Source organism: Bubalus kerabau, chromosome 1 (assembly GCF_029407905.1).
Source record: "Bubalus kerabau isolate K-KA32 ecotype Philippines breed swamp buffalo chromosome 1, PCC_UOA_SB_1v2, whole genome shotgun sequence".
Taxonomy (NCBI): Eukaryota; Metazoa; Chordata; class Mammalia; order Artiodactyla; family Bovidae; genus Bubalus; species Bubalus kerabau.
The window spans coordinates 138,736,547-138,759,181 of NC_073624.1; the positions used below are offsets into that span (position 1 = coordinate 138,736,547).

Consider the following 22,635-nt stretch of genomic DNA (forward strand, 5'->3'; position numbering starts at 1 on the left):
GTCGCTATACCAGTCGCTACCACCATTGGGCATAAAGTGCTGCTTCCTGCATGGATACTTACTGTGATACCATGGGATGCTCCCATATGCTGCACATGAAGACCTGGAGAATTGTAATAAGACATTCCGGCTCGAGTCAGTGAAGTTGGTGGCGTGAAACCAACTGTGTGACTTGCATATGAGAGACCTGAAATATAACAACAACTTGTGAGTATTACTCTGGACTCAACTCTCTGGTGTCTTAAGCATCTAGGAGGCTTAAAAATAGGGAAGTTCTGGAACTTCCCTGGTGGGCTAGTGGTCAAGACTCCATGCTGCCAATGCAGGGGGCACAGGTTCGATCCCTGGTTAGGGAACTAAGATCCCACATGCCCTGAGGCCAAAAAAAAATGTAGAAGTTCTTATTCATCCACAAAAATGCAAACGGGTAAGAGGAGTGATGGGCTCACCAAATGGCCTGATGGATGGATAACAAAGGATATAAAAGTCAAGCCCTAGAACAGACTAGACAGTCCAGATATAAGTCCACACATAAATGGTCAGATGATTTCAATGAAGGTGCCAGGAATATGCGATGGTAAAAGGGTGGTCTCTTCAACAAATGGTGCTGGGAAAACTTGACATTCACATCCATAAAGAATGAAACTGGAGCCCTAACTTACACCACACACAAAAATCAACTCAAAATGAATTAAAGACTTACACATAAAACCTGAAACCATAAAACTCCTATAAGGAAACACAGGAGAAAGCTTTATAACGTTGGTCTTGGCAATGATTTCTTAGATATGACACCAAACACACAGCCACAAAAGCAAAGACAGCCAAATGGGACTACAGGATACTAAAAAGTTTCTGCTCAGCAAAGGAAATAATTGACACAAAGGTAACCTATGGAATGGGAGAAAATATTTATAAATCATGTATCAGATAAGGGAATAATATGGAATAATATCCAAAATAGGTAAGAAACTCATCCAATGCAAAAGCAAATAAATAACCTGATAAAAAATGGGCAGAGAACCTCAGCAAACACTTTTCCAAAGAAGGCAAACCGATGGCCAATAGATACATGAAAAGATGCTCAACATCAATAATCATCAGTGAAAAGCAAATCCAAACCACACGGGATATGATCTTACATCTGTTAGCATAGCTGTTAAAAAAAATAAAAATAAAAAAGGTCGGCAAGGATGTGGAGCAAAGGGAACCCCGTGCACTGCTGATGGGAATGTAAATGGGTGCGAATGCTACAGAGAGCATTATGGAGCTTCCTCAAAAATTAAAAATAGAACTACCATAGATGATCCAGCAATCCCACTTCAGGGTATTTATCCAAAAGAACTGGAAACAGGATCTTGAAAAGAAATTTGCACCCACAGGTTCATAGCAACACTCTTCACAGTAGCCAAGACATAGACACGACCCAGAAGTTCATCAACAGATGAGTGGATAGAGAAAACATGATATAAACATGCAATGGAATATTATTCAGCCTTTAAAAAGAAGAAAACTGTTTTTGTTTTTTTTTTTTAAAGAACATGATGAACCTGGAGGACATTATGTTAACTAATACAAGCCAGTCACAGAAGGATGGATACTGCACGACAACAGATACACAGAGGACCTAGGGCAAACTCACAGAAGCAGAAAGCAGGATGGTGGTTGATGGGGGGCAGGGGTAGAGGGAATGGGGGAATTATTATTTGATGGTTATAATGTTTCAATTTTATAAGAAGAATAAGTTACAGAGATATGCTGCACAACACTGTACCTATTTAACAGTACTGTACAGAACAGTTAAAAAGGTGGTAAGAGGGTGGATCTCATGTTAAGTGTTCTTACCTCCACTAAAAAAAAAAAAAGTCCAGGCTTGAGAGGAGTACAACTGAGACATTACAAAAGTAGAAGACAGACGAAATAAGAGTCGAGTGGAAAAAACAGAGTGAAGGGGTGAAGACCAGATGCAAGAAAAGGGAAGGTGTCACAAGATACACCAATAATAACAAGACAAAACCGCCGTGTTTGTTGTAGCCACAAAGGCAAACAAAAAGCCACCACGGAAAACTTGGCGACTTCAGGATATTAAACCAAGAAAACAAAAAGCTCTATAGATCCCAGTGTTCCTCCCCAAAGAAACAGATATTTAACCACTTCCCGAACTGATGTTTTCAAATTGTGGTGCTGGGCAAGGCTTTTGAGAATCCCTGGGACAGCAAGGAGTTCAAACTAGTCAATCCTAAAGGGAATCAACCCTGAATATTCATTGGAAGGACGGATGCTGAAGCTGAAGCTCCAATACTTTGGCCACCTGCTCTAAAGAGCTGACTCATTGGAAAAACTCTGATGCTGGAAAAGATTGAAGGCAGGAGAAGGGGCTGACAGAGGACAAGATGGTTACAGGGCATCACCGACTCAACGGACATGAGTTTGAGCAAACCCTGGGACATAGTGAAGGATAGGGAAGCCTGGGCTGCAGTCCACAGGGTCACAAAGAATTGGACACAACTTAGCAACTGAACAACAACCACCTCTCCTTCAAGGCTCATCTCGAAAGCTCTCTAAGCTGGTAGCTCTTTCTCCTTTGAAATTCTCTTGAAATTAGTTTTTTTCTTAATTATACCTTCTAATTTTATCATAAATTTTTATTTAGAAATAGTTTATGATTCATAAGAAGTTGCAAAAATACTATAGGATCTCTGTCTACCGTTCACCCAGCTTCCCCCAATGATGTCTTACATAACTGCAGCACATTGTCAAAAACAGAAAATTGACATTGGCCCAAAACAAGTGACTAACTCATTGTGTGTGCGTGTGTGTGTGTCCACGTACAGGTGTAATTTTATCACTTGTGCTGATCCAAGTGATTGTCACCACAATCAGTACACACAATCATTACAAAACCACAAGCAAACTTCTTTGTGTTGTCCCTCTAATTGTTATGCCCTCTCTCTAATCCTAACCCCTGGCAAGGACTGACCTGTTTTCCATCACTGTAATTTTCTCACTTTGAGCATGCTATATTAATAGATATGAAATTATACAGTATACAATCCTTTGAGATTAGTTTTTCACTCATCACAATACCCCTGTGATCCTTCCAAATTATTGTGTATATCAAGTTAATTCCTTTTTAGTGCTGGGTAATATGTCACTGAGTATGGATGCACCACAACTTAACATTTTAGGGGATATAAAATACATGAAACTCATTATATTTGGCCTTGCATTAACAGTATCTTATTTCTTGTGTTTCCTTAGGCCCTGTTGTTGATCATAAGCATTAGAGGCCAGAGACCATGTCTTACAAATTTTCTTTTTCTCCTAAGTTATAATCATCATACATCTGACCCTCAGGCCCAGGAATATAATAAAGGATAAAAATCCCCAAAAAAACCTAAATAGAAAATGCCTCCTAAACAGAACACTGTGGCTTTATGAAGTCATTGTTGGAATAAATTGCTCTTGCTCTACTACAGAAATGCATTGCCTAGAGTAAAAATTTTAAGATTTACTTCATTGTCCACTAGCTCAAGATTGTGAATTTTAAAAAAATGACTCATTAAAAGCAATTCATGACAAAATACCACTAAGCAAAATGAAGATACCAATGTATACATAAACAATAGAAAATCAACTACCAAAAGGGAAGTTGCAAGACATGGGGGAGGGGAGATATGGGGAGAGAAGACACTTGAAAACATGAAAATCTTAACACTTTGGATATAAGGATTCTGGATGGTTTTATGAATATTTCTGCTTCTTCCGACTGCCCCCAAATTCCCTCTAATACACCTCTGCTAAAGGAAAAAAGATGTGATGGATGTGAGAGTTGGACTGTGAAGAAAGCTGAGCGCCAAAGAATTGATGCTTTTGAACTGTGGTGCTGGAGAAGACTCTTGCGAGTCCCTTGGACTGCAAGGAGATCCAACCAGTCCATCCTAAAGGAGACCAGTCCTGGGTGTTCATTGGAAGGACTGATGCTGAGGCTGAAACTCCAATACTTTGGCCACCTCATGCAAAGAGTTGACTCATTGGAAAAGACCCTGATGCTGGGAGGGATTGGGGGCAGGAGGATAAGGGGATGACAGAGAATGAGATGGCTGGATGGCATCACCAACTCGATGCACATGAGTTTGAGTAAACTCCGGGAGTTGGTGATGGACAGGGAGGCCTGGTGTGCTGTGATTCATGGGGTCACAAAGAACAGGACACGACTGAGCGACTGAACTGAACTGAACTGAAAGGATTAAAAAAAAAACCAAAGCCAATCACCATACAACCAAACAAAAGGCAGAAGTTTGAAGATTCTGTTCCTTTGGAGATTATTTTAGTTCTACAAGTCATTCATGACAACACTGTCTCTGTGAACATTCACGTACTACAGATATTTCTTTTTTAGCTCTCCCTGATCTGGCTCTGTCCTCATCACTCCATCAAGGCTGCTCTTGCCAAGGTAGGCAGCGTTTCTGTGCTGCCAGCTGCATTGCTACCCTCCGCTCTTTATTGCAATTGACCTTGGGGCAATGAGGGACAGAGCTGACCCCGCCCTTCTTGCTGAAAGGCTTGTCTTCACCTCAGTGATATCGGATACTGGTTTCCTTCCCCTTCCCTGGGAGCAACTTCCCAATCTCCTTTGCCAGGTTTCCTCCTGTACATGACCTCTAAATATTACAGTCACTTCTGGATCAGACGGAAGGGCTTTTCTCTTCTCCCTGTACCTTCCATGACTAGGTGATCTTATCTATTTTAGTAGCTTTAAAATAGAGTTTTTATTTTAGAATAGTTTTTGGTTTACAGAAAAGTGGCGAAAATAAGTATAGAGAGTTCCTGCACTTCACACACTCAGATTCCATATTATCATTATTTGATCACACCACATGCTTTGTAGGATCTTAGCTCCCCACTCCAGTACTCTTGCCTGGAAAATCCCATGGACGGAGGAGCCTGGTGGGCTGCAGTCCATGGGGTCGCTAAGAGTCGGACACGACTGAGCGACTTCACTTTCACTTTTCATTTTCATGCATTGGAGAAGGAAATGGCAACCCACTCCAGTGTTCTTGCCTGGAGAATCCCAGGGACGGGGGAGCCTGGTGGGCTGCCATCTATGGGGTCGCACAGAGTCGGACACAACTGAAGCGACTTAGCAGCAGCAGCAGTTCCTCAACCAGGGACTGAACCCATGACCTTGGAATTGAAAGCGTGCAGTCCTAACCACTGGATTGCTGGGGAATTCCACCAGATTCCCTATTATTAACTTTTTATGCCACTGTGGTACTTTTGTCACAACTAATAAACCAATGTTGATACATTACTACTAACTCAGATTCATACATTATCTGGATTTCCTGAGGTTTTCCCTATTGTCCTCTTCCTGTTTCAGGAATCCATGTTTTATGCATAGTTGTCATGTCTCATTAGGTACCTCTTGGCTGAGATAGTTCCTCAAACTTCCTCCTTGTTTTTTTATGACCTCGTCAGTTTTCAGGTGTACTGATCAGGTATTTTACAGACACAGTGTCCCTCTACTGTCTGACATTTTCCACGTGGGGTGATGAGCTTGGGGGAGGAAGACCGCAGAGGTAAAGGGCTCTTCTCAGCACATCATATCAAGGATGTGTGTGTGCTAAGTCGCTTCAGTTGTGTCTGATTCTCTGCGACCCTATGGTCTGTAGCCCACCAGGCTCCTTTGTCCATGGGATTCTCCAGGCAGGAATACTGGAGGGGGTTGCCATGCTCTCCTCCAGGGGATCTTCCTGATCCAAGGACCGAACCTGCATCTCTTATGTCTCCTGCATTGGCAGGCGGGTTCTTTACCACTAGTGCCAAATGGGAAGCCCTCAGATCAAGGGTACATACTACCAACATGACTGACCACTGTCGATGTTGACCTTGATCTCCTGGCTGAGGCAGCACCTGTGAAGTTTCTCCACTATAAAGGTACTCTTTCCCCTTCCTTCTCACACCGTGTTCTCTGCAAGTCCTCATCTGCAGTCCATATTTAGAGATCAGGGAGCTAGTTCCATTTCCATGAGGACAGACTATCTACATCAATTATTTGGAATTCCTCTGTAATGAGAGATTTATCTCTTCTCCCTATCTATTTACTTAGTCATTTATTTAGATCAGTGTGAACTGATGGATATTTGTTTTCTGTTTGGGTTACAATCTACCATTACACTGCTTATCGTTCAAATGTTCCAGCTTTGGCCTTTGGGAGCCCTTTCCGCTAGCTCCTGTGTCTCTTGGAACTATCCTTATCTTTGTGTTTTTTGCGCTTCTCCTTACTACGTTGGCATAACTGGAATGTCCACATTCATCTCATATATTCCCTGCCCCAGGCCCCAGAAACATACGTTTCTCCAAAGAGCCTCAGTTCTTTTAACTGGAGACCGGAATTAGAAACCAAGATGGGGCAGCAGCTATGCTTGTCGCTAGTGCAGTATAGATCCTTTTAACAACTTCATTATCCCCCATGCCTGATGTAGGCACATGAAAACGTGCTAAGTGGGAATGGCTTTTTCTTAGGCTATATAAAATACTGAACAACTTCAAAAAAATTGCTGGAAAAAATAATACTCTGTATAATCCACATGTACAAGTCCACATATAAGCAAGAATTTTTTGTCAGTTCTGGGAAACGTTCCTTTCAATCAAGTTGTGAGATAGCCCTCAAAATATTGCAACAAGTTAATGAAAATACAAGACTGCCAATGTTAAATGGTAAGGCAAGAAGAGCCAAAATACTTAAAAAGGAAATGAAAACTACAAACAGCCCAGTTCCACTAAAGCAGTGATTAGATATTCATAATATTGAGAACCACAAATTCTTTCAATAAAAAATAAAGTGAAAAGAAAACTTGAAAATTCAGATGTTGCTCATATATTATGCATGCAATGGACTAGAGAGAATAGGAGTAATTCCACTGCCAAAAAGAGTTTATAATCTACTTTGATGATATTCTAGAATTTCAAAGATGGTACAAATGTTCTCACTAAAGCTGGCTGAAATTTAAAAAGAAAAAATCTAGTTGTTACTTACTATGATGTAGTATTAATGGAGAACCAACTAGCTTGTCTATACAAGGAAGCCCCACATTATAGCAACAGGGACAGCAAAAGCCAAAATTCTGTGCATGCAATAAATCTTCCTGCAGAGTATTCGTTACCATTGAAGTTAATATTCCCAACCAAGGTCTCACTTTTGTTTCTGGTTTCTTCAGTGACCACAACACTACATTTAATGAATTAGAAATCACATGCATTTAGGTTTAAATAAAACAAAGAGAACACTAAATTATACTTAACATGAATCAGTATCAGTATGAGCTATAAAAGCCTTCCTCTTTCTTGCTTCTTCCTAACTCACGACTTTCTTCCCCATCAATAAATCAGAAAGCAAAGACCTTTATCCTCCTGGTAGTGAAACCCAAATGCTCTTTGGGGGAAACCTGAGAGGCAGCTCAGGAGAGAAGCTTCTGGAGAGATGTCAAGGCCACTGCAGAGCAGGAGAAACAGACTTGGGAACATCCTTTGGGGCAAGAATAAGTGATGATTGTGCTGAAGATCCACAACAGAAAGTCCTTTTGATTTGCAAACAGCCCCTCTTCACCTTGTCAGATGCCTGAGACCGTGCCAGCCCCAAGTGGACAAAAGCGGCCACACTTTGTGTTGGGCTTTTACAAATGACCCTTCTAGAGATGTCCTTGGTGGGCCAGTGGTTAAGACTCTGCATTTCCACTGCAGGCGCCATGAGTTCAATCCCTAGTCAGGGAACTAAGATTCTGCACGCCACATGGCTTGGGCAAAAACAGACAGACCAAAAAAAAACAAAAAGGGTGACCCCTCTTACAAAAAGTCATAGCAGCACAGTGCTGGGCTGGATCCTAAACTCACAAAACCAAGCCATTTCTGCCTCCTGCTATCCTCAGCCACCTGCCGGGCTACGGCACTTCCCCTCTGTCAACCTGAAGGGCATCCATCCTTGGTGTCCCATTATTACAACAGACAAAATGAGATGGCACCCTAACATGAAGCTGTTTCATTGTCCCAGACCACAAAACCTTTATTGCTGCCACCCTTTTGAGCCATCACCTCACTTTATTCTGCTGTGAAACTGTCCCTCCAGCTCCCTTCCCCCACCCCCCACACTTTCCCCCCAACTCTGTTGAAAATCTGTTTACCAGCGAGCACAAGAAGAGTAGCCTGGACACTTCAGTCACAAGACACCAGCCCTTGGCCGGCTACCTTTTCCTTCCTCCCTCCACTCACTGCCCTCCCTCCCCTGCCTTCCTCTTTCTTCCCTGCTGGATCATCAATTTGCCCTCCTGGCCTGAGAATCCCATGCTGTGCGGGTATGGAGCCAGGGACCCTGGGAAGAGTTTTTTGGGGTCAGATGAAGACAAGCCTGCCTTTGAGGGGAAGGCTTCTGAGGAGCAAAGCCAGAGACAGAAGCAAAGCCAGTTCCTTCTCGCCTGGTGTGCATCCCAGGGCCGAGGCCCACTCACCATCACTGCAGAGAGCAGGAGGCAGCCTGTGCTCGGAAGGACACAGGCCTTGGAAATAAGACATGCCCTGCCTCGCCATTTCCTGGCCATCTGACCAGTAGCTGCGGAACCTCCGTATCACTGCTCCCTCAATTTTAATACAACACCTGCATTAATTACTCTGAGGCTAAAACGGAGATGGTGAACCCATAATAAGAAGAGAGAACCCATAATAAGCTTTGATGCATCTCAGAAAAATCTACCCAAGGTTCTTGTTGATTCATTGGCACCTAAAATCATAGTCAAAGATAGTCTTTTCACAAAGGTTTTGTAGACTTAAATTACATTTTTTGGTTCCAGAAAAACTGAAGAAAACCACCAGCTGGCATTACAATATTTGTGCTTAAAAATGTGAAGCAAAGACTCTGTTGTGATGGTATTGATCATTTTTTTTGGATGTTTCTGGACAACACATGACCCCTCTCTGTTTACAAGACTTTTATATGCTGGGAGGGAACGTATTCAGGGGTAGCTAATAAATACAGTAGAAATGAGTCGCAGAGGCAGCTGAGAACACATACTCACCAGGTGATATTGGCCGGCTTGAACTGGGAGAAGGTGTGTAAGGGATCGGGCTGGACACAGTGCGAGGTCTTAATCCTTGTGCAGACATCTCGTTAAAATACCTAAGAGGCAGGATGACATGGTTAGCGCCGCCTGCATCCCAGCAGTTCCTCAGAACGCTCCCCCTGAGAAAATGTCAGACGTTCGCATCATGAGGTAGAATTCCTGAATGTTCAGAAAGTGCCGCTGTAGCGAGGACACGTGTATAATGAAGGCGCCAGAGCCACGCTGCTGCCCTGCCTGGCACAGAGCTCTCTGCAGGGGTGCGGGCGAGGGAATCCAGGCTGCCTTTACTCAGGACGGAGGCCTGGTGACAGGGTCACAGACAGGACCAGGCTTTTCTCCATCACGGAACAGTTACGTAGGAATTCACTGCCCCTGTTCCAAGAATGAGACACAACCATGTTGTAAGTGTGTGTGTTGTGTGTGTATGTTGCTCAGTTGTGTTGGACTCTTTGCGACTCTATGGACTTACAACACTCCATGTTGTAAGTGTGTGTTGTGTGTGTGTGTTGCTCAGTTGTGTCGGATTCTTTGCGACTCCATGGACTTACAACACTCCATGTTGTAAGTGTGTGTTGTGTGTGTGTACGTTAGCTGCTCAGTCGTGTTGGACTCTTTCTGACTTCTGCCAGGCTCCTCTGTCCATGGGATTCTCCAGGCAAGAACACTAGAGTGAGTTGCCATTTCCTTCTCCAGGGGGACCTTCCCAACCCAGGGATCAAATCCAGGTCTCCCACATTGTAGGCAGATTCCTTATGGTCTGAGCTACCAATGGGGCTCAGTGGCTACATGTAAATGCTATAATGGATACATGTAAATTGTTCCTTGAAAGGCCAACCCAAACAAGCCCTCTGCGATGTATGTCATCAAATTAAAGGTATGTGGTTCCCTGAAGTGGATGTCAATTGTTTATAAGGCAGGCCTTGCTTAACAGTCACATGTTTGAATGGAGGATGTAATAAAAGACACTCGGGTGAGTATCTCAGCAGGTCACACCGTGCGCGTCAGACTTCTTCCTGGATTCAGAAATCATATTAGACCTCACTTGGTGAACAAGCAGAGAGAGCTGACGAGGGCGCATTTCTGCTTGAGAGACTCTCTAAGAAGTGATCCTTCCCAGGCTTTCCAGCCAAAGGAAGGAACACGTGCAGACATGTCTACCCTAGAGGCAATCTCAGCCCTGATGTTTAATCAGCTCACATGAGGAACTTGAACACAGTTATTTCTATGCCGGTTTAGTCAACTCAAAGAAAACAAGGCTCCCAAGTTTGGCACGCACTTGTTAGTGAGCTGCTCACCACCAGTTCTCCCTGCTTTCTTTAGTGTAGCCCACCATGGTGCTGCTAGACCAGACGCCTTGTAATTCTGCAGTCAGCAAGGCTACTAAGACCACTTCTTGGTCTTTAAGGACTTAAAGATATACAAGTCTCAAGTGCCTATTTTCTTTCTCCCAAATGTGATATTATCCCCAGTAGGGACAGCAGGCGTCTTTATTGGGCAGCTGCACTTGACTCCTGATAATCCAACCTAAAAAAGCTAACAAGGACCTACTGCATAGCACAGGGAACTACATTCAATATTCTATATTAACCTATATGGAAAAGAATAGACAGATGAATAGGTGTTAGCTGCTCAGTCATGTCTGACTCTCTGCAATCCCATGGACTGTAGCCCCAGGCTCTGCTGTCCATGAAATTCTCCAGGCAAGAATACTGCAGTGAGTAGCCTTTCCCTTCTCCAGGGAAATCTTCCTAATCCAGGGACTGAACCCAGGTCTCCTGCATTGCAGGCAGATTCTTTACCATCTGAGTCACCAGGGAAGCCCAGATATCTGGACTTGTGTAACTAAATCACCTTGCTGTATACCCGAAACAAACGCAACATTGTAAATCAACCATACTCCAACATTAAAAAAAAGAGTGGGAGAGCAGGGCTGGGAGTCAAACCTTGCTTCTGATGCTACCATGCACACTGGACAAGTCAAAAAAAAAAAAAAGAAAGCAAGCAAGCAAGGCAAAGCTTCTGCAGTAAATACCAACTCTGGGGAAAAATCGATTTTTTTGTCCAGAAGCCTGAAGTAGCCTTAGTGTTTTCACTATAGTCAGAGAACTTGTCCCTCAGAGTGCGTCATATTCAAATGCAAAAAGAGGGGAGATGTGTATACAAACAGCTGGTTCACTTAGCTGTACAGTAGAAACTAACAGCAGTATAAAGCAACTATATCCCCCCCCCAAAAAAAAATCAAGCACAGGGTGCTGTGTATATTAACACACCCTCTGCTCCATGTCTTCAGGTAGTTGCTAAAGAAGTGAGGTAATTAATATTCTAGCTGATGTCTTTAGTCAAAACGGTTTTCAGAGGATAAGAATTCCAGGAAGAATGAGACACTGTCAGAAACAGATCAGTGACATTCAGAGTTAAGGAGGAGAGTTTTAGAATATAAACTTCTGAGGAAACAAAGACTCACTTTTATTCTTTTCAAACAAGGAAGATAGTTTTAAAAACTGATTTAAGTCTGTTTTTATTAAAATATTTTAGATGATAAAAGTAGATCTTCATTATAAAAAAATCATACATTTTTCGTGAAATGATAATACTATCACTGCCCACAGTGACTTAATCAGAACGAGTGTTAGCCCCCTGGATCTGTTCAATATGAGAAATGGAGTGCTGATCTGCTAGAACTGCCCACATGTGTTCAAACAACGCGCTCTGGTGTCAACAGCAAGTATGAGTCATCACAGCCATTGGCAGACCCTGGTCAGAGACTGGCTGCCCCATCCTGTCGGATGGTGGTTGTCTTCACGATCACCTCTCTTCAAAGTACAGAGCAGGAGGGCGGGTAGGGAGGGAAAGGAAAATCTGTCTAGCTGACCAAAGGATGACTCTCTTATTCCAACCCATTTCTCAGTGGGACAATGAGGGGTCTTGATATTGAGGCCTGGTCAGATAAATGTATTTGTTTCGTTTTTGAAAAGTAGCTGCAAAAAGGCTGAAAAGTCACCAAGTGTGTAAAAGCAAAACCTCTGGTTTTCAACAACTTTCGCCCATCTCTGACAGATTCTTTCACCCCCTGGACACATCTGCTTTCTCAGGCTGTACCATGCACAGCCTGCTCATTTTTTCTGTGAACTAAGATGCTCCCACCCATATTCTAAGGGCTTCCCCAGTGGCTCAGTGTAGCAAAAGAAGGAGACGTGGGTTCAATTCCTGGGTCAGGAAGGTTCCCTGGAGAAGGAAATGGCAACCCACTCCAGTATCCTTGCCTGGGAAATCCCATGAACAGAGAATCCTGGCAGGCTACAGTCCATGGGGTCGCTAAAGAGTCGGACGTGACTTAGCAACTAAATAACAATCACCCATGCTCTAAAGAGACATGACATAGGATCAGATGAATTCAACAACACGTCGATGCTGCCTCTCTATACATGACCTGCCCCATGTCTCTCCTATCAGTAATTTGGGAAAGGCCATTTTCTTCATCTTTCTGTGTTTAAGGAGGATGGTCAATTGTCTTCATTTATCCCATTCTCGGCAATCACTTTGAGTTGACAGTATTCATCATGACAATAAATAAACATTCCAGCCATCTCCTACCACATCTCACAGGAGGTGAAGCGGGGCTGGAGGCTGGTTTTTGCTGCTGTCATTCTCACGAGGTTTGCGGGACACACACGCACCTTTCGTCATCCATCTCTAAGCTGGACTCGCTCTCAGAGAGCTGTCGACAGAGGGCCTCTCTTCTCTCCATCTCCCTCTGCAGCTTCCTCTGCAGCCTCAGGTTCTCCTCTCTCATGTGACGTTCCTCCTCCAAATACTGCGCCATTTTCTCGGAATCTGAAAAGCCAGAGCTCTCGATTAAACCAAGGTCCGTGCAGTCATAGTTCGCTCTTAAAAAGACAGGGCTGGTCCAGCCTCTGTGCCACAGACCAAGAACAAGACAGCCGTTCTCACTCCCCACACACAGACACCTGGATTTCAAGTTTATCCCAAGTACCAAGGTTGACCAATGATCTGCACTTTGGAAAAAAAAATGTGAAAAGCAGCGCTAAAGGGTTAGGCAGCATCAATCCCACTTCCTTGCCTTCTAAAGTGCTCTGTGTCAAGAAAGACATGCTGGAGCTATGTCTGGCCTGAGTGGTTACCGGAGCTCTCACTACTTGGCTGGAGTGGAGAGGGGAAGGGGTTTAGATAGGGAAATAAATTCAGCCCATGGGCTCCCCTCAGGGCACCAATTCTGCTGCCTGTCAACACCAGACACGGTGGGGCAGGTCATCTATGGGAGCACACCCAGAGATCACACTTGTTAGCACACCCCCAGTGCAAGTGGTGGGGGCGGGGGTGGCGGGGAAGGGGTTGCACATGGAAAACCTGTGTACTCAATGAGCTAGGTAACAGTTAATAAATCTTTTTATAAAACCAGAAACTGACGTAGTAAGCACTATGTGATCAACATTTCCAACATTAGATCAACATTTCCGATCAGTCTAATTTTTGGTGTATGTGTTACTGTCTCCTCACTGATGCACAGTGTTTCGGAGGCAGACAGCAAATCAAGACCTACGTGCAGCCAGGTTCTGGGGATGGCTCTTGCTTATGACAAGTACCCCTTCCGCAGGAGCTGCTCCATATGTGGTGCAGTCAGAACTAATTGGCCCCAGGGCTAGACGCTATAGACTCAGGCTGAACCAACCAGATTATCTCTTGGAGGAATCTAAAATGTGCAACCAACATCTTCCTGGGGCTTTGGAATCCCCTTCTGCTGAGCTGTCTGCCCTCCGGAGTGACTCTGCAGGATTCTGTGGCATCCTTGCCACCAAAGGTAAAACATGACCCTCTAGCCCTTTCCCAGTTTACCCTAGGCAGACCTCCCCCCTTTCCTGGTTTACCCCAGACAGAATGTGTTGCTACTAAGTAACGAAAATAACCTTCATACAAAACTCAGTGTCTACCCATCTTCTAGGCTCCTTCATTTTCCCCTGTCTCAGCCAAGGAACTTGGGAAAAGTACAGTCTCCATCTACTTCTCTTTTCTGAAAAGTACTTACAAGTTTAGAGTGGCCGTGACCACGTCTAACAGATAGTCCTACAGGATACTACCCCATATTATCAGTCTGGTTCAAATTTAAGAAGGAAGCAAGGTGGTGCTACTGACAATTTCTCTCCCATAAACTGAACCTATTTGACTCCCAAGTCTACCAAATTAGTTCCAGTTTTACATAACTCAATGGAGGTCTGGCATTTTTAGCAAATAATGACTTTTGATAAGTACTCAATGATTTTCAAAAGACCATCGTTGACAGAATGCATCCAAGTTTTTGAAAATCCTTATTTTAGAAATTCAAATGAAACCACCCAAATTATCAAACACTATTATGTGCACGAAACACTAAATCTCTCAGCTGTTTTCAATCTAACCAGAAACCCTGCTGTCTAATCCAGATGCAAAAATCTCCTTAATTGAAGGCATGCTGGGAAAATATTTACAAAGTACACTTTTAATATAAATGATTAAAGGTATTTCATCCCAAATATGTTTGGGGGCAGAATTTTTCACTTGCTCTACAGGAAATGCTCTATCAGCCTCTTGGAATATTTATTGTTTTTAGAACGAGAGGGGCAGCTGTCAGAGAAAGTTGCCTTTCTTTTCTATAAATAGGAGAGAACTGAGGATTTGTGAGGCTTTGAGAATAATTATTTAAGAGGAAACCCTGTCTTTCAAAGAAAAATGGCAATCCTTTAGCATCGGGGAAACCAGCAGGGGGGATCCTTAAACAATAAGCTATAGACAAGAACATCAGTCACCAGGAGTGATGGCTGAAAAGACTGCCTGGCAGTTTGGCAATTAACCCAGAAGCCAGGGGCACAGAGACAGCACCAGGGCCACAGCCTCTGGGTGTGAGAGACCCAGGCACAGATGGCTGAGACTGGGGCATTCCTTGGCTGCCCTCTACCGGCAGGTCGCCACACCTGATTTCACGGGGCTGGATTTACTCTCGGGGCTTCCCTGGTGGCTCAGATGGTAAAGAATCTACCTGCAATGTAGGAGACCTGGGTTCAGTCCCTGGGTCAGGAAGATCCCTTGGAGAAGGAAATGGCAACCCATTCCAGCATTCTTGCCTGGGAAATCCCATGGACAGAGGAGCCTTGCAGACTACAGTCCATGGGGTTGCAAAGAGTCGGACATGACTGAGCAACACTTCAGTTACTCTCAGGAGTCATCCTCTTTCTCCCACACTGAGCTCCCTAAAGCTTTGAAGTCACAGCTTATACTTCCACCATCTTCAGCCACCTCACAAATTCAGTCAAAAACAGTGTTAACTGAAGGTGATTTCTAGTCTCCCAAAAGATGGTTCCTATATGATCCTAAGGTGGCCTGTACCTGGCTTTTTTTTTTTGGCTGGTATGTGGGATCTTAATTCCTGGACAAGGGATTGAGCCCATGTCCTCAGCACTGGCAGCATCCTAAACACTGGACCACCAGGGAAGTCCCAAAGCCTGTACCTTCTGCATTCTCTTTCAAGTTTATGGTAAGAAAATACTCCTGCCCAGATCCCATCCAAACCAATGAAATTAAAATCCACAAGGATGAAGCCTCTCCACTGGTCTACAAAAACTCCCCTGAGGCTTCTAACGTTCATCCAGAGTTGAGAGCCATCTGGCGAAAGGTTCAAGCTCAGACTCAGCTTGACTTACGGGAAAAGGCCCAGGTGCCCTAGGAGCTTTCAAAGGGGTCTAGATTATACGACCCAAGGAGGCAGATGCAGGTATGAGGTAAGTCTCATGAATTCATCCTCTAAACCCAACCTAAATCAACTGTGAGCACTTAGGAGCCACACGCAGCTGCTTCAGGTCAGCTTTCCCTGTCCTCACTAAATCCAAACAGCATTTACAGATGTCTCTGCTGATATCCACAGTCTCTCCGGGGACCAAACATTGCAGTAGGAAGGAAGTAGAGGAAATAAGATACCCTTCCCAGATTTCTTCCAAAAATGCTGTCTGGGGAACAACAAGGCAAGTATACACAGGAAAGAAAAATAGCACTCGAAAGATTTCAGAAAGGGGCTAAAAGACCTTTGCCTGTCCAACACAGCAAAAACTCAAAAAACACCCAAACCTAAAACAACCAATACTTGAGAACCCTCTGACTTGTTTTCACGGAACACACATCCATGGTGATTCTCAAACTGGGGTACATGACCAGAATTGCCTTTATTTAAAAAAAATACAGATGACAAGGCTCCACCCCTAGAGTAACCCCAGAAGCCTGTATAGGGTTAGACAGGATGGTGGCCTCCTACAGATGTCCACATCCTACTCTCTGAAGCCTGTGGCCATGCTGCCTGACGTGGAAAAAGAGACCTGTCGACATGGTGAGGTTAAGGACCCTGAAATGGGAACTCATCCTGGATTATCTGGGTGGGTCCGATGCAGCCCCAGGGTCTTTAAGGGGAAGGCAGGAGGGTCAGAGTGACAAGATGTGACAAGGGTGGCAGAGGTGGGAGTGGTACCCATGCAAAGGAGGAGTCATGAGCCAAAGAATGCAGACGCCTTCAGAAGCTGAAGAAAGCAAGCAGTTTCTCCTTTTGAGCCTCTTACAAGGAAACGAGCCCTGCTGACACCTTGATTTTAGCCCAGTGGACCTGTTTTGAACCCAGACATCCAAAAACTAAAACATAATAAATTGGTGTTGTTTTAAATCAGTGAGTCTGTCTCTTTTTTCTTCTTCACCACCCTAAGTGTGGTTGAATTTGTTCCTCGCTGTGTCTTTCTTCTTACGAGACTTTTGGGGTCAAGCGATTCCTGGCCAAGAAACAAAAACAGAATTGTCCCACTCCCCAAAGGATTTGAATGAAAAGTGGTAATAAAATCAGGTACAATTCCAAGAGAAGACATGGGAGAAGAACCAAGCTGGGTCTAAGGAGCCTCACACACGAACGGCACACATTTATGCTGTGTCAAGGTCACTTCCATCCTACCATATCACTTGCATCTTAACCACACAACTGCTGTCTCAACAGCCCGCATGTGTTCTATAGAAGGGATGGAATGGCTGGTTCTCCTGTTGTGTTTCTCAGCTAGTACTCTATCTTACTAATACATATGTGAGATCTTCTGTTGGAAATAAAATAAATGACTAAGTTTGTGCTCATTTGTTAACAACAGGACACGTAACACACTATTTCTTAAAGGTTCCCAAGATGACCTTGATGTCCCCTCCCAGACACAGCACTGGACTAGAGCTTGCAATACACTTCAGAGAAGAAAACATAAAGATAAGAATCACTGAAATTTTAAATGTGCATTTCATCTGACTCAGCAAATCCATGCCCTGGAGTTTACCCTGAAGGTATTCTTACACAGGTATCAAAATATGTGTACAGAGATGTTCTCTGTGGTTGCGCATGGCAGCTCAAAGGGGTCTGTTGATAAGGGATGAGTTAAATAAACTACAGCATATCCATACAATCAAATACTGCACAGCCTTTAAAAGGGGGAGTAAGGCAGTTCTGTATGTATCAGTAGGGGAAAAATTGAAAGAGATAGTAAGTGAAAAGAGAAAACTTAAAAAAAAAAAAGTATGCTCATTGTGCTACTATTTATATAAAAGAAGTCTACACACACACACACACACACATCTGAGGACTATATTAAAAATGTGTTAATTGTGAAAATTGGGGAGCTGGGGGTCAGGGGTGAAAGAGACTTATTTTTTCCCTGCATACTTTGTACTGTATTATCTATTCAAATAAATTTGAACAGTCTAAAAGCTGAAATAGGAGAAATGCAAGCAAATACACAGTGACCGATCACGTATCCAGAAATTAGTTCCTTTGCTTTCCAAAAATAAAAAGAATATACTTCAAAAGCACTGATTCGTCAAGTACCATGAACAACTGTTAGCTGAGGCCCAATTTTGGTAGTAAAGAAGATAAATACTCGTCTCTGCATTAATGCTCCCAAAGTACACTGAGGCCTCCAGCATCGCTTGTGTTAGCACCGTCTAAGGGACGAACACCAGGGAGCTGGGGAGGAGTACTACCTCTGATATAAAAAGATAACTAATGGGGACCTACTGTATAGCACAGGACACTCTCTATTCAATATTCTGTAATAACCAATATGCGAAAAGAATCCCCAAAAAGAGTGGATGTATGTAAATGGACAACTGACTCACTCTGCTTGCTGTATAACAGAAACTAACACACACTGTTAATCAACTATATTCCAATTAAAATTAATTAAAAGAAAAGAAATAGTGCCTCTGATCCTGGACCCTCCTGAAATTATGTGATTTTCTAGTATTCTTAACTATTTGCCCTGCCCCATTATAATTTTTTTAAAAATAAACTATTCCAGGATGACAGACATATAATTATGTACTGGCAATGAAACACAATATGAATTTAATTTATACAAATTCAATGGGAAATACACGTATTTTATAAAACTCTCTCCTTGGTGAGTGGATTACTCCTGTGGACAGATGACCAGTGACAGCAAGCCTACGTACGCTGTAACTGGGCAGCTCTCAGTTGCTTCTTCAGCCTCTCCACTTCATTCTTTAAAAACCTGATGTGTCGCATCATGTTTTCTGGAGAGTCGATCTCCATGGAGATGTCTCTAGGCGATGGGGGAGCAGACACCGGCTGGTCTAATTTCTCCTGCAGGATTCTTCATTGAAAAGAAAAATCCAACAATGAAAAACAGTTTGTCTTTAAAACATAAAACACTGATCTGATGCTCACCATCATCTATTTTAAAAATGCATAAATAAATTCTTAGTAATTGAAAAATAAATAAAGACACAACAACACATTCTAGCTGGGAGGTTTGTTTTAATAGCATGCTCATATTAATCACCAAAATTCACTAAATTAACTCCTCTGCCCATCTTCCAGTATTTTTAATCGCCCTTACTTAACAGTCAAGTCAAAGGACAGAGCTGAAGAATCCACCTTCCCTTTCTTCCTCTTAAATGGCCGCTGGTAATTAATCCTTACATAAAAAATCTCTAACACTGGCTTCTGATTATCATGCCGGGCATACCCTGGGCAGTCAGGATGATTTGCTGACTAAATGGTCCACATATTGGGCTTGAGGGAATGGAGACCCTGGAGGAATTTCCTCTCAGTGCTTTTAGTTGAAACTTAAGAACTATAGATCATGAATCTTTTTGGAGGGTTGTATCAAATAGACAGATACACTTCTCAACTTCCCTCCTGAAAAACCAATCCTAAGATTTCCCTGGTCCAGTGGCTAACACTCTGTACTCTCAATGCAGGGGGCCCAGGTTCGATCCCTGGTCAGGGAAGTAGATCCCACACGCAACTAAAGACCCTGCTTGCTGCAACTAAGACTTGGCACAGTCAAATAAATTAAAAAATAAATATTTTCAAAAAGAAAAAACAAGGGCAAGGCCAACTGGATGGAAGGCCCTTTGCTTCTGGCCACAGCAAAAGGAAAAACAGTTAAAGACAAAACAAAACCAAAAATGTACTGGGTTAATAAGTGGGTGGTGCCACCTTCTCTACCAACTACTTTTAGTCTGAAGTACGTAAAGCTCTAATATTTGACAAAATGACAATTTCATAAAGTTCCATGCAATAATCTGGTATTTATATATATATATAAAACCTTCTACTGCTTTCTTCAAAGAAAGATTGACTGGCAGCAGACCTCTGTGCCTCCTTTTTACAAACTGCTGGGAAGTTTTTGGTTTAGTTTGGTTTTTACCTTTGAGTTTATCCCTTGCTGAGAAAACTAGGTGGTTAAATATTGTAATGGTCTCTCCATTTATTAGATGAAATAACTTTCCATGATTCAATTAGTACTACTGTAATAAGGCAAAACAAAACTGATTCAACTACTGCTTAAATAATTCCATATACGTACACCTTGGATCTTCACTTTTTTTAAAGCCTGTGGAAGATTCCCTGGAGAAGGGCATGGCAACTCACTGCAGTATTCTTGGCTAGAGAACTGGATGAACAAAGGAGCCTGACGGGCTACAGTCCACGGGCCGCAAAGAGTCAGACACAACTGAGCGACGAACGCACAACCCACACATGAATCTGTTTTGCAGAGCTTGAGATGAACTCAATCTATGGTTATTCATCCAAACCAAATATTTATGGCAAATATTTCTGGTCAGTAAACTAAAGTTCCTGGTGAAGTAGGTGAATGAATATTTTCAAGAAGTTTCCTTTCTACACCCAAACACACATCCCATCTACAGAACTTCCCTGCCATTAGCCCTGTTCCACCCACCCCAAAGCACACAGTGCTTAAATCTAAGGGCCCCACCAGATCTTTTTTTGGTGGGGGACTGTGTGGCACAACATGTAGGATCTTGGTTCCCCAAACAGGGATTGAACCCATGCCCCTTGCATTGAGAGCTCAGTCTTAACCACGGGACCACCAGGGAAGCACTCCCACCCCAGTTCTTGCACAAAGGGATTCAAGATTACATGTGTTGCTGAGTTTTTCATATCCATGTACATATATTTAACAGTAAAAATACTAACCTTAAATATGTACAAGTCTATAAAAAACAAAGTTTTATAGACTTTAGTAAGTCTTAAAACACAAAGATGATCATTTTGCTATTAAAATCTCAGCCTTCCTAATGAAGTACGCTCTAGAGATATGTGATCAGTCATGGTACACAGCATACATCCTAAGCACTTCAGAAAATAATGGGGGAAGCAAGTTCAATAAGAAATTCTACCAGGACAGTAAGAGGGGAGTATAAAGATGGACCAACAGAAGGATAGTTCAGTTTAGCTGCTCGGACTCTTTGCAACCCCATGGACTGCCGCATGCCAGGCTTCCCTGTCCATCACCACTCCCAGAGCTTGCTCAAACTCATGTCCATCGAGTCAGTGATGCCATCCAACCATCTCATCCCCTGTCATCCCCTTCTCCTCCGACCTTCAATCTTTCCCAGCATCAGGGTCTTTTCCAATCAGTCAGTTCTTCCCATCAGGTGGCCAAAGTACTGGAGTTTCCAGCTTCAGCATCAGTCCTTTCAATGAATATTCAGGACTGACTTCCTTTATGATTGACTGGTTTGATGTCCTTGCAGTCCAAGAGACTCTTAAGGATCTTCTCCAACACCACAGTTCAAAAGCATCAATTCTTTGGTGCTCAGCTTTCTTTATAGGCCAACTCTCACATCCATACATGACTACTGGAAAAACCATAGCTTTGACTAGAAGGACCTTTGTTGGCAAAGTAATGTCTCTGCTTTTTAATATGCTGTCTAGGTTGGTCATAGCTTTTCTTCCAATTCCAAGGAGTAAGCGTCTTTTAATTTCATGGCTGCAGTCACCATCTGCAGTGATTTTGGAGCCCCCAAAAATAAAGCCTCTCACCGTTTCCATTGTTTTCCCATCTATTTGCCATGAAGTGATGGGACTGGATGCCATGATCTTAGTTTTTTGAATCTTGACTTTTAAGCCAACTTTTCCACTGTCCTGTTTCAACAAGAGGCTCTTTAGTTCTTCTTCACTTTCTGCCATAAGTGTAGTGTCATCTGCATATCTGAGGTTATTGATATTTCTCCCAGCAACCTTGATTCCAGCTTGTGCTTCTTCCAGCCTGGCATTTCGCATGATGGACTCTGCACAGAAGTTAAATAAGCAGGGTGACAAAATACAGCCTTGACATATTCCTTTCCCGATTTGGAACCAGTCTGTTGTCCCATGTCCAGTTCTAACTGCTGCCTCTTGACCTGCACACAGATTTCTCAGGAGGCAGGTCAGGTGGTCTGCTATTCCCATCTCTTTAAGAATTTTCCACAGTTTGCTGTGATCCACACAGTCAAAGGCTTTGGCATAGTCAATAAAGCAGATGTTTTTCTGGAACTCTCTTGCTTTCTAATTTGATCTCTGGTTCCTCTGCCTTTTCCAAATCCAGCTTGAACATCTGGAAATTCATGGTTCACGTACTGTTGAAGCCTCACTTGGAGAATTTTGAGCATTACTTTGCTAGCGTGTGAGATGAATGCAACCGTGCGGTAGTTTGAGCATTCTTTGGCATTGCCTTTCTTTGGGATTGGAATGATAACTGACCTTTTCCAGTCCTGTGGTCACTGCTGAGTTTCCCAAATTTGCTGGCGTATTGAGTACAGCACTTTAACAGTATCATCTTTTAGGATTTGAAAGAGCTCAGCTGGAATTCCATCACCTCCACTAGCTTTGTTCATAGTGATGCTTCCTAAGGCCTACTTGACTTCACATTCCAGGATGTCTGGCTCAAGATGAGTGATCACACCATCATGGTTATCTGGGTCATGAAGATCTTTTTGTACAGTTCTTCTGTGCATTCTTGCCACCTCTTCTTAATATCTTCTGCTTCTGTTAGATCCATACCATTTGGGTTCTTTATTGGACCCATCTTTGCATGAAATGTTCCCTTGGTATCTCTAATTTTCTTAAAGAGGTCTCTAGTCTTTCCCATTCTATTGTTTTCCTCTATTCTTTGCACTGATCACTGAGGAAGGCTTTCTTATCTCTCCT

General features: G+C 43.1%; 1 protein-coding gene across 2 annotated transcripts in view; it reads right to left on the reverse strand.

Annotated features, from left to right (window-relative positions):
- CCDC6 (coiled-coil domain containing 6) overlaps positions 1-22,635 on the reverse strand; it is a 113,918-nt gene that overhangs the window by 5,376 nt on the left and 85,907 nt on the right. For both annotated transcript variants that reach the window (XM_055589824.1, XM_055589813.1), the window contains exons 5-8: positions 18,627-18,787; positions 12,794-12,950; positions 9,072-9,172; positions 63-187 (exon numbers count right to left, since the gene is read on the reverse strand). In XM_055589824.1, the coding sequence (XP_055445799.1) occupies positions 63-187; positions 9,072-9,172; positions 12,794-12,950; positions 18,627-18,787 (544 nt within the window). The remainder of the gene's footprint in view (positions 1-62; positions 188-9,071; positions 9,173-12,793; positions 12,951-18,626; positions 18,788-22,635) is intronic.